Source organism: Choloepus didactylus, chromosome 20, assembly GCF_015220235.1.
Source record: "Choloepus didactylus isolate mChoDid1 chromosome 20, mChoDid1.pri, whole genome shotgun sequence".
Lineage (NCBI taxonomy): Eukaryota > Metazoa > Chordata > Mammalia > Pilosa > Megalonychidae > Choloepus > Choloepus didactylus.
In genome coordinates, this window is record NC_051326.1 from 58,480,665 (window position 1) to 58,493,467 (window position 12,803).

Sequence of the window (12,803 nt, forward strand, 5' to 3'; positions counted from 1 at the left end):
TTAACATGGAATGAAGGGGAGGACGAGGGAGGAGAGAATGGTAGGAGCAAGGCAATGAAAAAGACATCGTTACTGCACTAGACTCTTGGCTCTTCAATAGCTACATTCTCTTTTATTCCCTCAAGAACTTTTTGATCCATGCCAAGTTATAATGATGAATGAGGTCATAATATCTGAAAAATATCAAAGAAAAATGAGTCCCTTGAATTTAAAAATTGCAATATTTAAATGCTTAAAAATCCAGTGTCAACATTTCTTTAATCACTTCCTCATATCATTGCTTTAGAGTTAGTTATGACCATGAAAGTCCGACCCATTTCACCTAGTTATATTCTAATAATTAGCTCTTTAACTCAGCATAAACGAAACTGACCTTCCTCTGAAATACACATATGCAAAAAATATATACACAGGTTTACACTAATATATTTTTTTTTACTCTGAGGCATGCAGCCATACATGTGACACCAACAGGATCACTGTCATTCTAGCAGTGATATGAAGAGCCCAGTTGTTTAGAGAAGGGAAGCCTACGTCATGAACTCGCCCCGAAGCTAATGCGCCTAAATTCTAACAAGCAGAAAATAACAGTCAAAAGGCAAAATGGGTTCCAGTAAACTTGCAACTAGAATTTCCATACAGTAAGGTAAGAAATTCAGAAGATAGTCCTCAAATATTTTAGGAAAATAAGAGTGTCATAAACATTAAGTTTCAAATTACAGGCAGACTTTTCTTAAGCAGAATTTCCCTACCTTCCTGAATTTTTCTGTCCAATTGCCTTAGCAAACACTTACCAAGTAATTTGTAGTTGTACTCTCTTCCCCTCTGCCCATGTATTTGTAAAAGCGATGATCTGCTACCACCAATAATTTACACGTATTCTTCATAGGATTAGGATCGGCTCTTCTCCTCACTCGATGAACAAGCTCTAATATGAATTTGTATGCACTATTAAATCAAAATTCATCAAAACAAGGAGGTTTTTTTTATAGTAACACCTTAAATCTAGTATATTTTTTATACAAACATCATTTGAGCTTAGTATCCTTAAACAAGCAAAAAAAAAAAAAAACCTTGAATAAAAGGTTTTTTCTTGAACAAAAAATAAAACAATTTGAAAGAAGACAGAAAAGTGAAAATACAAGATTTTAAAACTGCAGAAATCAAAACCAAGGAAAAGAAAAACTGCTCCCTTAAATTTAAAATGAGAAAACTTTAAAATATATTTAACAGAACTTTTCCTGGGCTTCATTATGAAGTCTTCATTTTCTCCTAAAAGAAGTTTACTAATTAACCAAAGCAATGATAAAAATATCAAGATAATCAAACATTAAAAATTACTTTGTTACAACAAAGACAACCCAATTTAAAAATGGGCAAAGGATCTGGACACACATTTCTGCAAAGAAGACATACAAATGGCTAATAAGCACATTAAAAGATGCTCAAAAAAAAAAAAAAAAAGATGCTCAACAACATTAGTTATTTGGGAAATGCAAATCAAAACCACAGTGAGATTCCATTTTATACCCACTAGGAGGGCTATTATTTTTAAAAAATGGAAAATAAGAGGTGTTGGTCAGGATGTGGGAATGCAGAGAAATTGGATCTTTGTACATTTTTGGTGGAAATGTAACATGGTGCAGCTGCTGTGGAAAACTTTGGTGGTTCCTCAAAAAAATTAAGCACAGAATTATCCTATGACCCAGAATTTCACTTGTAGGTATACACCCCCCAAAATTGAAAGCAGGGACTCAGACAAATGAAAGATATTTGTATACTAATGCTCAGAGTAGCATTATTCATAATAGCTAAAAGGTGGAAACAATCCAAGTGTCCATCAATATATGAATGGATAAATAAAATGACGTATATACACACCACAGGTAGTAATTCAACTGTAAAACAGAATGAAATTCTGGTAGCTGCAACAAGATGGATGAACCTCGATGTCATTATGTTGAGTGGAATAAGACAGATATACATAAAGGACAAATATTGTATGATTCCATTCATATGAAATATCTAGATTAAGCAAATTCGTGAAGAGAGAGTAGATTAAAAATAGTTTCTGTTTGGGGTCCTGAAAAAGTCTCAGTAATGCATGGTGGTAATGGTAGCAAAACATTGTGAATATAGTTAATACCAGTGACATGTATACTCAAAAATGGTTAAAGTGGGAAATTCTGTGTTACATGTACGTTACCACAAATTTAAAAATCATTTTAACAGAATATTTTTCTTGTGAAATAATCAAATTGCTTAAGAATTTCTTCATTTACACACTAAAATGCTAATATTTTCCAAGATCTTCAAAAAATGAGGACAGTAGAACACCTCTCCAAGATGGTTATGTGTTTTTTAAATGACCCTAAATATATCTGTCCCAAGACTGATAATTTTTTTCTATTCTAAACAATATAGACCTCTCTTGCTATCAACTAATTTTTTATAAACTCTAAAGATTATTTTTCCAACAGTATTATTTTGCCATTTCTAAATATTAGCAAGTGAGTATTTTCCTTCAGATCACTCAATTTCCCCTTTCCTTAATTTTTTTTAGGTCCAATCTTTATTGTTCCCATTATTTTCTAATGTTTTCAACTCTCACATTATAGACAAAAAATTAAGAATTTCTGGAACAAAACTCTATCTTCTAGCCAAATACTACAGTTACTTGACAGTCATGCTATTTTTTACCAATTAACAACCATCTCTACTGAAAACAGTTGTAAATCTTGTTTCTTGTTTGAAATGTATTTTTTAAGTCTTACCTTCAGGTGCCTCTCTGTCTACTAGACCCTTTGGACGCAACTCTTCTTGATCCACTTTTAAATAACCACACACTTTTGGAGACTGCAAACGTGAAACATTCTTGATATCTTCAGATTTATAAACTAACATTCTTTTATCTTCAGCATCATTAACAAATCTCCAAAGTGGCTAAAACAGAAAATATTATGAGTGAGAGGTCCATCTTTAAATTTGTCTACAGATTTGAACATTCCCAAAACAAAAAGTTGGGGAGAAAAAAAATCACCTCAGTATACAAGTTTCACAGGCTTATTTATACAAATAGTAAGCTACGGTGAAACTAGTGATGGTCTAAAATATTTAATGGTGATGTGTTAAAAATAAGATCTACACTTTCCTGTTCTCTGATATGTCTAAGATTTTGTGCAGATAAAGAGTGATTTTCATATCAAGGTAAATGCAAATAAAAATTACAAAATTAAAAATATGAAAATCACCATTCTAAGCAATAAACCACTTTTTCAATTTAAAAATTACTATTACTCTCACACTTAAGTACCTCAATAAACCTGATGAGTTTAATTTTAAGTAAACATCTCCCAGTAAAATGTTGATTATAGTCATTTTTGTACCTAATGAAAAGAGAGGTATGAATGGAAACAATTTCTAATTCTTCAAAATGAAATATTTGGAAACGTGAAGAAATTTAACTTGAAACCTAAATATGTGCATTTTGAATTAAGGATCAATAGGTTATTCTTTGAATTAAGACAATAGATTATTCTTTAAAAATAAGGAAACACAGGCATTGTGGCTTAGACAATGCTGAGCATTAACTTTCTGAGAACAGAAGAAAACTGTATTTCCTAGCCTCCTTTGCAAATAGGTTAGAGACAAAATTCTGGAACATCAGTGGAACGATGTAGGCCACTTCCAAACCTGGCTCTTAAAAATATCCTGTGTAATGCACCAGTTCTTTGCTTTTCTTCTCAGAGGACATGTGTCCAGATGTCAGAGCAACAAGATGAAGGAGGACTACCCAGCCCCCAACATGAAAGTGAAAAATGAACCTTTGTTGTGTTAAGCTACTGAGATGTTGAAATTTGTTTGAAACCCTAGCAGCCTAGACCATCTCACCTGTCATGCAGACAACCCTGACTACATACATGCACCAAAATGTATGTATAAGCTCCTCACAACAGCATTTTTTATTTCAAAAGTTAGAAACAAAACTATCAAGCATTAAAATGGGGGATGGTTAAACAAATGGTACACCTTTCAAAGGACCACCTGTCAGTGTCCATTAAAAATCATAATTTATATCAATATTTTAGACATAATTATATTGTTAGATGAAAAAAATTCATGGAAATAAACTTTACATATTGTTTGACTCTAATTTTGAAGGAAAAAGTCTATATAACCATACATGTTTGTGTATATGTACAGAAAAATTTTAGGATATTTATCAAAATGTTAATGGCAGTTATATCTCCAAGCAGTGAGATTTCCAGTAATCTATTTTCTGAATCTTGCAATGATGATGTGTTTTTTAAATAAAGATACTTTTAAAAAGTGAACTGATTTGAAAGAATAAGCAAATTTAAGACACCCAAGTGATTGATTTGTCTACTTTAAAGTGAATGCATTTATGGCATTAGCTCAGCTTTGTGTTAAATTTTCTGACTCTTCCTTGTAATGTCAGATTCCCCCAAAAGATTGACATTAGGTGGTCTAAACATTAACAGACTATAACATACTTCAAGGTCATAGATACATATTTTTTTTTCACAGTGATGGACAGACAAAAGACTAATGGCCATACAGTTTGGGTGCTATTAAAATTTACAGTATTTATAATACCAGCACCCTGGTTTACCGCTAATCAGCACTCAAATATACTTGAAAATTTCATTTTGATCATCCTTACAGTTTTCCCACAAGTGTTTTATTTGGGTGATATCATCAAACTGCCCAGATTATTCTCATTTTCCTAGAAACAGACTCACATCAATCCATAAATATGTGGCAAACATTGTGTTTTCCATACTAATACATGGCATATAGTTGTGTGTGTTACAAAAATGTGCCTAGCTTGGTCTTGATTTCTCCAGTTACATTTCAGTGGAAGAGGAGTCAGAAACAGTTTCCTATAGTTTCCTGTTTTAACTCTTAGACTATGAATTACCACCTTTAATGATCCTGCATTTCTAAAGCATCTAGGATGGAAAAAGAGAAAAAAGACTTTACCTTCACCTTTGTGGATACTTACAGTAGGATTATTAGAGAAAGAATAAAGAAAAAAAACTAGTCAAGAGAGGAAGAAAGGTTTCTCTTCCTCTTACACACCCCACATGTAACGTTCTCTCAATTATGGTACTTAGAATTACAGGGTCGATCTTGTTACAACTTCTTGGATATGTAGGCAATTTACACTTTTTTTTTTTTTAATCATCTACTTTCTTGGTGAAATGCTTTAAATGTAAGGTGAAAAGAAATAAGTACAATTAATTTTCACCTCTTCTATCTTAAAACTGAAAACCAGCTTTTTAAAAACCAGAGAGATATGCTACTGAACATTAAAAACTAACGTGCAGATTTACCTCTATATTATACTCTGCCCCATCTGTGTTGATTCTTATTGTAACATCATCATCTCCTATGTGGGCCAAAACCCGAGAGCCAGGCTCACCTTAAGAAAAAAGAATTTTTCATTATTTAAAAATATTTTTATCAAATAATATGTTATGCATTAGTGTCAGAAAAATAAACCAAACCTTTATCAGGGTTATGTGTTCTGACAGATCTGTAACTAGAAAACAAAGGTCTGTGAAAGAAGCTAGGTAATCCTCACCTGCTAAGGAGTAACCTCAACTCTAGTGATTTGAAACTTAATCTCTTTCCCTCAAGCCTCTTTCAGTAATTATCTAGAGTATGTTACAGAGCAAAACAAACTAAAGAAATTGTAGATTCTCTCCTGAAATAACTTCATCTATTTTTGGGTAAGTAAGAACTAAGAGGAAATAGAACACACGACACAGAATATAGAGTACAGAACTGTACTCTGGGAATTTCGATGCCTTTTCTTTTTTCCTATTGCAGAAAATGTTGAAAAAGTAAACTGCAATTGCTTATTTGGTATATTTTCTGAAATAAATACAAAATAGGATCATAAATTATTTTATCTCCTAGTTTTTCTGTTTATAATCTCATAAGGGAGGCCTACAATTCTTGGCTGGAGACAAAAGAAGGTTAAATTCTTATCACTTGAGAGGAAATTTATTTTAATCATCAAAATGGCCAGCTAGTAATAATGATAGATAATACCCATTTCCCCCGTTTAGACGTTTCTGCTTCTAAACTTATATAATTCAAATAAAACAGCCTAAGAATAGCACTTCTTTGATACCCCTTCCTTCTCCCCCGAAAAAGAATATGCAATCAAGTTAGATCTGGACACCTAACACCCAGACACAAGGGTAAACAAACAAGCTCCATACTAACCAACCACATGTCCACTGAAGAAATCCTGCCATTTTACAGTGTACTCGCTTTCATCTCTACCATCCACCACCACCACTTTGAAATTTTGTGAAAAGCGGTCAGTACTCGATGTCAGATATAATTTAAAATGCCTAGAAAAAAAGAATACATCCATATTTTACTCTAAGAACGTAAAATATAAATAACCCAAATTGTCATTTAATTAAACATCTTTTTTAAATTCTGAAGAGTTGACACCAATAAAACATTTTGAAACTTACAAACACTGTTTCACTAGGTACTCAGAGTAATACATCGCCTGTAAAGACAAACAGACTAAAACTATAATAAGTCAATTTGTTTAGTTGTAAAAACTTGGTGGACCATACTTAAGTCCCAAAACCCAGAGGCAACAGCCTCTTCAAGAACATCAACCAGATGCGCCCCCTTTCCCCATAATGTCAACACTCCTTTACAGTTACAGTGGTCACTGCCCAGCTAACCCTGAAGACTGAGACAGTGATCAAACAAGAGAGAGGAGTAGCAACAGACAAGAGAGGATTTAACAAAGGATTACAAATATACACATAAATTCTTTATCTATATTTTTCATATACATAAATCTTTATATAATTTTTTTATAGTTTCTAGGGTATTAGAACAAGTAGAAGGAAATAACTGAATTGGTGGAAGTGTAATCCATAACATTCTTTGAACTCTGCTCTATAACTACTTGTTAAAGTGTACTTTGAAAGTTACCGCGTTTATGTGTATTATATTTTACAGTAGGGAAATAACAGAAATTGTGGAACTGTAACCCATAATTCTTTGAAATTTGCTCTATAACTACTTGTTAAATCATACTTTGAAAGTTATCAATTCTATGTATATATGTTATATTTCAGACTAAAAAATATTTTTTAAAGAATTTAAAAAAATAAAAAAAGTTGGCAGACCAAAAGAAACTAACACTAGAGGAAAAAAAAGATTCAAAGAGCATATGTTTTTATCCTTCCTGCAGACTACGAAGAATAATGAAACACATGCATATAGGTAGGTTAAATTGGAGTCCTGTTTGTATTAAAATTTATTTTAATAAAAGACAAATATTGTTTGATCTCACTCATTTAAATAATTAGAATATGGATAGTCACAGAATCAGAAACTAGATTACAAATTACCAAGGGACACAGTGGGGACAGAGAATGGGATTAATGTTTAATTGGCAGAATCTCTGCTTGGGTTTATGAAAAAGTTTTGGTAATAGATGATGGTGATGGTAACACAACATTGGGAATGTAATTAACGTCAATGATTTCTATATTTGAAAGTGGTTAAAATGGCAAATTTTAGGGTGTATATATGTTACCCGGACAAAAACAAAACACCATTGAACAGTACAATACAAAGTGAACACTAACGTAAACCACAGACTATAATTATTACTATAATTATAATAATACTGTTCTGGCAATTGTAACAAAGATACCAAACTAATGTAAAACATTAATAACAGGAACAACTGGGGTGAGGGGGAGCTTATACAGGAATGCTGCACACTTTGCAGGATTTTTCTATAAACACACACTGCTTGAATAAAAGAAAACAAGTATGATTAAAAATATTTTTAAAAGCCAGGCTAAAAAAAACTCTACCAAAGACCAATACTGGACACCATTTATTGAAAACCTACTCGGCACTACATGCTTTGTATACTTTATTTCCACTTCACAAGTGGAAACTGAGGCTTGGAAATTGAGGCTTGGAAGTTAATCAGCTTACTCAAAGTTACATAGCTAGTAAACGGTGAAACTGCAAAATGAACTCAACATTTATTTCAAAATCCTGCATTATGTTGCCTCTAGCAATCAAGCTGGGTATCCAATGGGAAAATTCTTAATCGCTGTGCAAAATTAATAAATACTACTTTCAGTATTAAAAAGCACCCATACTTTTCTTCTCCTTCGCAAAAGAATTGATCTACAATTATTAGGGACATAAATGCAGGGAATTCAATACACACATTAACATATACACTCCACTTTTTTAATTGACTTAATATTCTTTTGTTTTCTACAAGTTTCAGTCCTGACATAAAAACCAGAAGAGGTAAGAATTTTTCATTTATTATTTCCAGCCCTTTAAATGTTCCCATGAACACCACAGACAAAGAAAGGTAGGTTATTCACCTCAGCCACAGAACAAATTTTGTCAGCTGTGGTGCTGAAAATATGAAATATTACTTCCCCATGAGTTTGCATAAGTCTTTAAACTGCAAGGAAGAATCTAGAATGCAACTGTCCCCATAGCAACAAATATTTTTAACTTTTTGAGCATAACAAGGTAATTTCAGTTTTTGCTTGTAGCTTTTTAATGGTCACAGGATAAGAGAGACAATAGAACATTATTTCATAAAATCTTAGAATATTTTCTCCTGCTATCCTAAAATGTATCTTCCCACGTATTTATAGTTAACGACTTTTTCCCCTTCAGTTATGCTGAGAATTTTGAAAAGAAAAGCATCCCTATTATAAATGCCTTACTATTTAATTTTAGAGCCCTTAGTGAGTATCAATACTTTTACTTAATGTACTTTCCAAAAAAGCCATTGGGATTGTGTTCCTTTTCTACATTAAGAACCTGCTCTATGGTAAAGGTAAAGACCATGTGATGGTGAAATTCCTTTTTTTTTTTTTGAGTTTCTGTCTTAGCCTTGGAGCTATAAAACTTCGAACAGGATTTTTCAGTCAGAATTTACATTTTACTTTATTCTTCCCAAAATTATTTCATGTCATTTACCTACAAGCTTCCTTTAGCACCCTCACATATCTTTCTGACTACTGGTTCAACAGTTTACAGTAACTAGTCTGGTGCTGACCAGTCTAAATTAACATTATCTTCGTATCTTTTTTTAATGGTCCATTTAGGTGGGTATATCACCTTCATTTCTTTCTTTTTTTTTTTTTGTTCAAATATTTTATTTCTCAAGTTAAACTACATTTTCTAAATATTTTTATAAAGAAATGAAAAATGCCACAAATTGCTGTTTGCCACAGAGTCATACACCATAAAGTAAAATATAACCAAGTGAATTTATCCAAGTTTCTCCCTAATCGAATGTTACTTTTAGATGTTTTTCTATATACTTTATTCTTTTTTTATCTTCATTTTATTGAGATATATTCACATACCACGCAGTCATACAAAACAAATCATACATTCGATTGCTCACAGTACCATTACATAGTTGTACATTCATCACCTAAATCAATCCCTGACACCTTCATTAGCACACACACAAAAATAACAAGAATAATAATTAAAGTGAAAAAGAGCAATTGAAGTAAAAAAGAACACTGGGTACCTTTGTCTGTTTGTTTCCTTCCCCTATTTTTCTACTCATCCATCCATAAACTACACAAAGTGGAGTGTGGTCCTTATGGCTTTCCCAATCCCATTGTCACCCCTCATAAGCTACATTTTTATACAACTGTCTTCGAGATTCATGGGTTCTGGGTTGTAGTTTGATAGTTTCAGGTATCCACCACCAGCTACCCCAATTCTTTAGAACCTAAAAAGGGTTGTCTAAAGTGTGCGTAAGAGTGCCCACCAGAGTGACCTCTCGGCTCCTTTTGGAATCTCTCTGCCACTGAAGCTTATTTCATTTCCTTTCACATCCCCCTTTTGGTCAAGAAGATGTTCTCCGTCCCACGATGCCGGGTCTACATTCCTCCCCGGGAGTCATATTCCACGTTGCCAGGGAGATTCACTCCCCTGGGTGTCTGATCCCACGTAGGGGGGAGGGCAGTGATTTCACCTTTCAAGTTGACTTAGCTAGAGAGAGAGGGCCACATCTGAGCAACAAAGAGGCATTCGGGAGGAGGCTCTTAGGCACAATTATAGGGAGGCCTAGCCTCTCCTTTGCAGCAACCATCTTCCCAAGGGTAAAACCTATGGTAGAGGGCTCAACCCATCAAACCACCAGTCCCCTATGTCTGTGGTCATGTTAGCAACCATCGAGGTGGGGTAGGCCAATACCCCTGCATTCTCCACAGGCTCCTCAAGAGGGCACTACATATTTTTTCCCTTGTTTCTCTTTTTTTTTTTTTTTTTTTTTTTAACTTTCCTTTCTTTTTTAAATCAACTGTATGAAAAAAAAATTAAAAAAAAAAAACATACAATAAAAGAACATTTCAAAGAGACCATAACAAGGGAGTAAGAAAAAGACAACTAACCTAAGATAACTGCTTTACTTCCAACCTGTTCCTACTTTACCCCAAGAAAGTTACCTAATATAGCAACATTTCTGTGAACTTGTTCCTACTATATCCATCAGAAATTAACAGACCATAGTCATTCCTGGGCATCCCCAGAACGTTAAATAGCTTATCTGTTCTTCTTGGATTACTGTTCCCCCTTCCTTAATTGCTCTCTATTGCTAGTTCCCCCACATTCTACATTATAAACCATTTGTTCTACATTTTTCAAAGTTCACATTAGTGGTAGCATATAATATTTCTCGTTTGGTGCCTGGCTTATTTCACTCAGCATTATGTCTTCAAGGTTCATCCATGTTGTCATGTTTCACGACATCGTTCCTTCTTACCGCTGTGTAGTATTCCATCGTGTGTATATGCCACATTTTCTTTATCCACTCATCTGTTGAAGGACATTTGGGTTGTTTCCATCTCTTGGCAATTGTGAATAATGCTGCTATGAACATTGGCGTGCAGATATCTGTTCGTGTCACTGCTTTCCGATCTTCCGGGTATATACCGAGAAGTGCAATCGCTGGATCGAATGGTAACTCTATATCTAGTTTTCTAAGGAACTGCCAGACTGTCTTCCAGAGTGGCTGAACCATTATACAGTCCCACCAACAATGAATAAGAGTTCCAATTTCTCCACATCCCCTCCAGCATTTGTAGTTTCCTGTTTGTTTAATGGCAGCCATTCTAACTGGTGTTAGATGGTATCTCATTGTGGTCTTAATTTGCATCTCTCTAATAGCTAGTGAAGCTGAACATTTTTTCATGTGTTTCTTGGCCATTTGTATTTCCTCTTCATATCTTTTCATATCTTTTGCCCATTTTATAATTGGGCTGTCTGTACTACTGTCATTGAGTTGTAAGATTTCTTTATATATGCAAGATATCAGTCTTTTGTCACATACATGGTTTCCAAAAATTTTTTCCCATTGAGTTGGCTGCCTCTTTACCTTTTTGAGAAATTCCTTTGAGGTACAGAAACTTCTAAGCTTGAGGAGTTCCCATTTATCTATTTTTTCTTTTGTTGCTTGTGCTTTGGGTGTAAAGTCTAGGAAGTGGCCACCTAATACAAGGTCTTGAAGATGTTTTCCTACATTATCTTTTAGGAATTTTATGGTACTTTCTTTTATATTGAGATCTTTCGTCCATTTTGAGTTAATTTTTGTGTAGGGGGTGAGGTAGGGGTCCTCTTTCATTCTTTTGGATATGGATATCCAACTCTCTCAGCCCCATTTGTTGAAAAGACCATTATGACTCAGTTCAGTGACTTTGGGGGCCTTATCAAAGATCAGTCGGCCATAGATCTGAGGGTCTATCTCTGAATTCTCAGTTCGATTCCATTGATCTATGTCTATCTTTGTGCCAGTACCATGCTGTTTTGACAACTCTGGCTTTATAATAAGCTTCAAAATCAGGGAGTGTAAGTCCTCCCACTTAGTTTTTCTTTTTTAGAGTGTCTTTAGCAATTCAAGGCATCTTCCCTTTCCAAATAAATTTGATAACTAGCTTTTCCAAGTCTGCAAAGTAGGTTGTTGGAATTTTGATTGGGATTGCATTGAATCTGTAGATGAGTTTGGGTAGAATTGACATCTTAATGACATTTAGCCTTCCTATCCATGAACATGGAATATTTTTCCATCTTTTAAGGTCCCCTTCTATTTCTTTTAGTAGAGTTATGTAGTTTTCTTTGTATAGGTCTTTTACATCTTTGGTTAAGTTTATTCCTAGGTACTTGATTTTTTTAGTTGCTATTGAAAATGGTATCTTTTTCTTGAGTGTCCCTTCAGTTTGTTCATTTCTAGCATATAGAAACATTACTGACTTATGTGCATTAATCTTGTATCCCGCTACTTTGCTAAATTTATTAGCTCTAGTAGCTCTATCGTTGATTTCTCAGGGTTTTCTAGATATAAGATCATATCATCTGCAGACAATGACAGTTTTACTTCTTCTTTTCCAATTTGGATGCCTTTTATTTCTTTGTCTTGCCGGATTGCCCTGACTAGCACTTCCAGCACAATGCTGAATAACAGTGGTGACAGTGGGCATCCTTGTCTTGTTCCTGATCTTAGAGGGAAGGCTTTCAGTCTCTCACCAATAAGTACTATGCTGGCTGTGGGTTTTTCATATATGCTCTTTATCATATTGAGGAAGTTTCCTTCAATTCATACCTTTTGAAGTGTTTTTATCAAAAACGGATGTTGGATTTTGTCAAATGCTTTTTCAGCATCTATTGAGATGATCATTTGATTTTTCCCTTTCGAATTGTTAATGTGTTGTAATACATTGATTGATTTT

General features: G+C 33.9%; 1 protein-coding gene across 3 annotated transcripts in view; it reads right to left on the reverse strand.

The window, feature by feature from the left end:
• Nucleotides 1–12,803, reverse strand: part of ADAM17 (ADAM metallopeptidase domain 17) — a 79,150-nt gene that overhangs the window by 40,199 nt on the left and 26,148 nt on the right. For 2 of the 3 annotated variants that reach the window (XM_037813471.1, XM_037813470.1), the window contains exons 3-6: nucleotides 6,259–6,389; nucleotides 5,358–5,446; nucleotides 2,775–2,943; nucleotides 795–928 (exon numbers count right to left, since the gene is read on the reverse strand). In XM_037813471.1, coding sequence (XP_037669399.1) covers nucleotides 795–928; nucleotides 2,775–2,943; nucleotides 5,358–5,446; nucleotides 6,259–6,389 — 523 coding nt within the window. Of the gene's footprint in view, nucleotides 1–794; nucleotides 949–2,774; nucleotides 2,944–5,357; nucleotides 5,447–6,258; nucleotides 6,390–12,803 lie in introns of those variants that run through there. The other variant, XM_037813472.1, reaches the window with a different exon arrangement.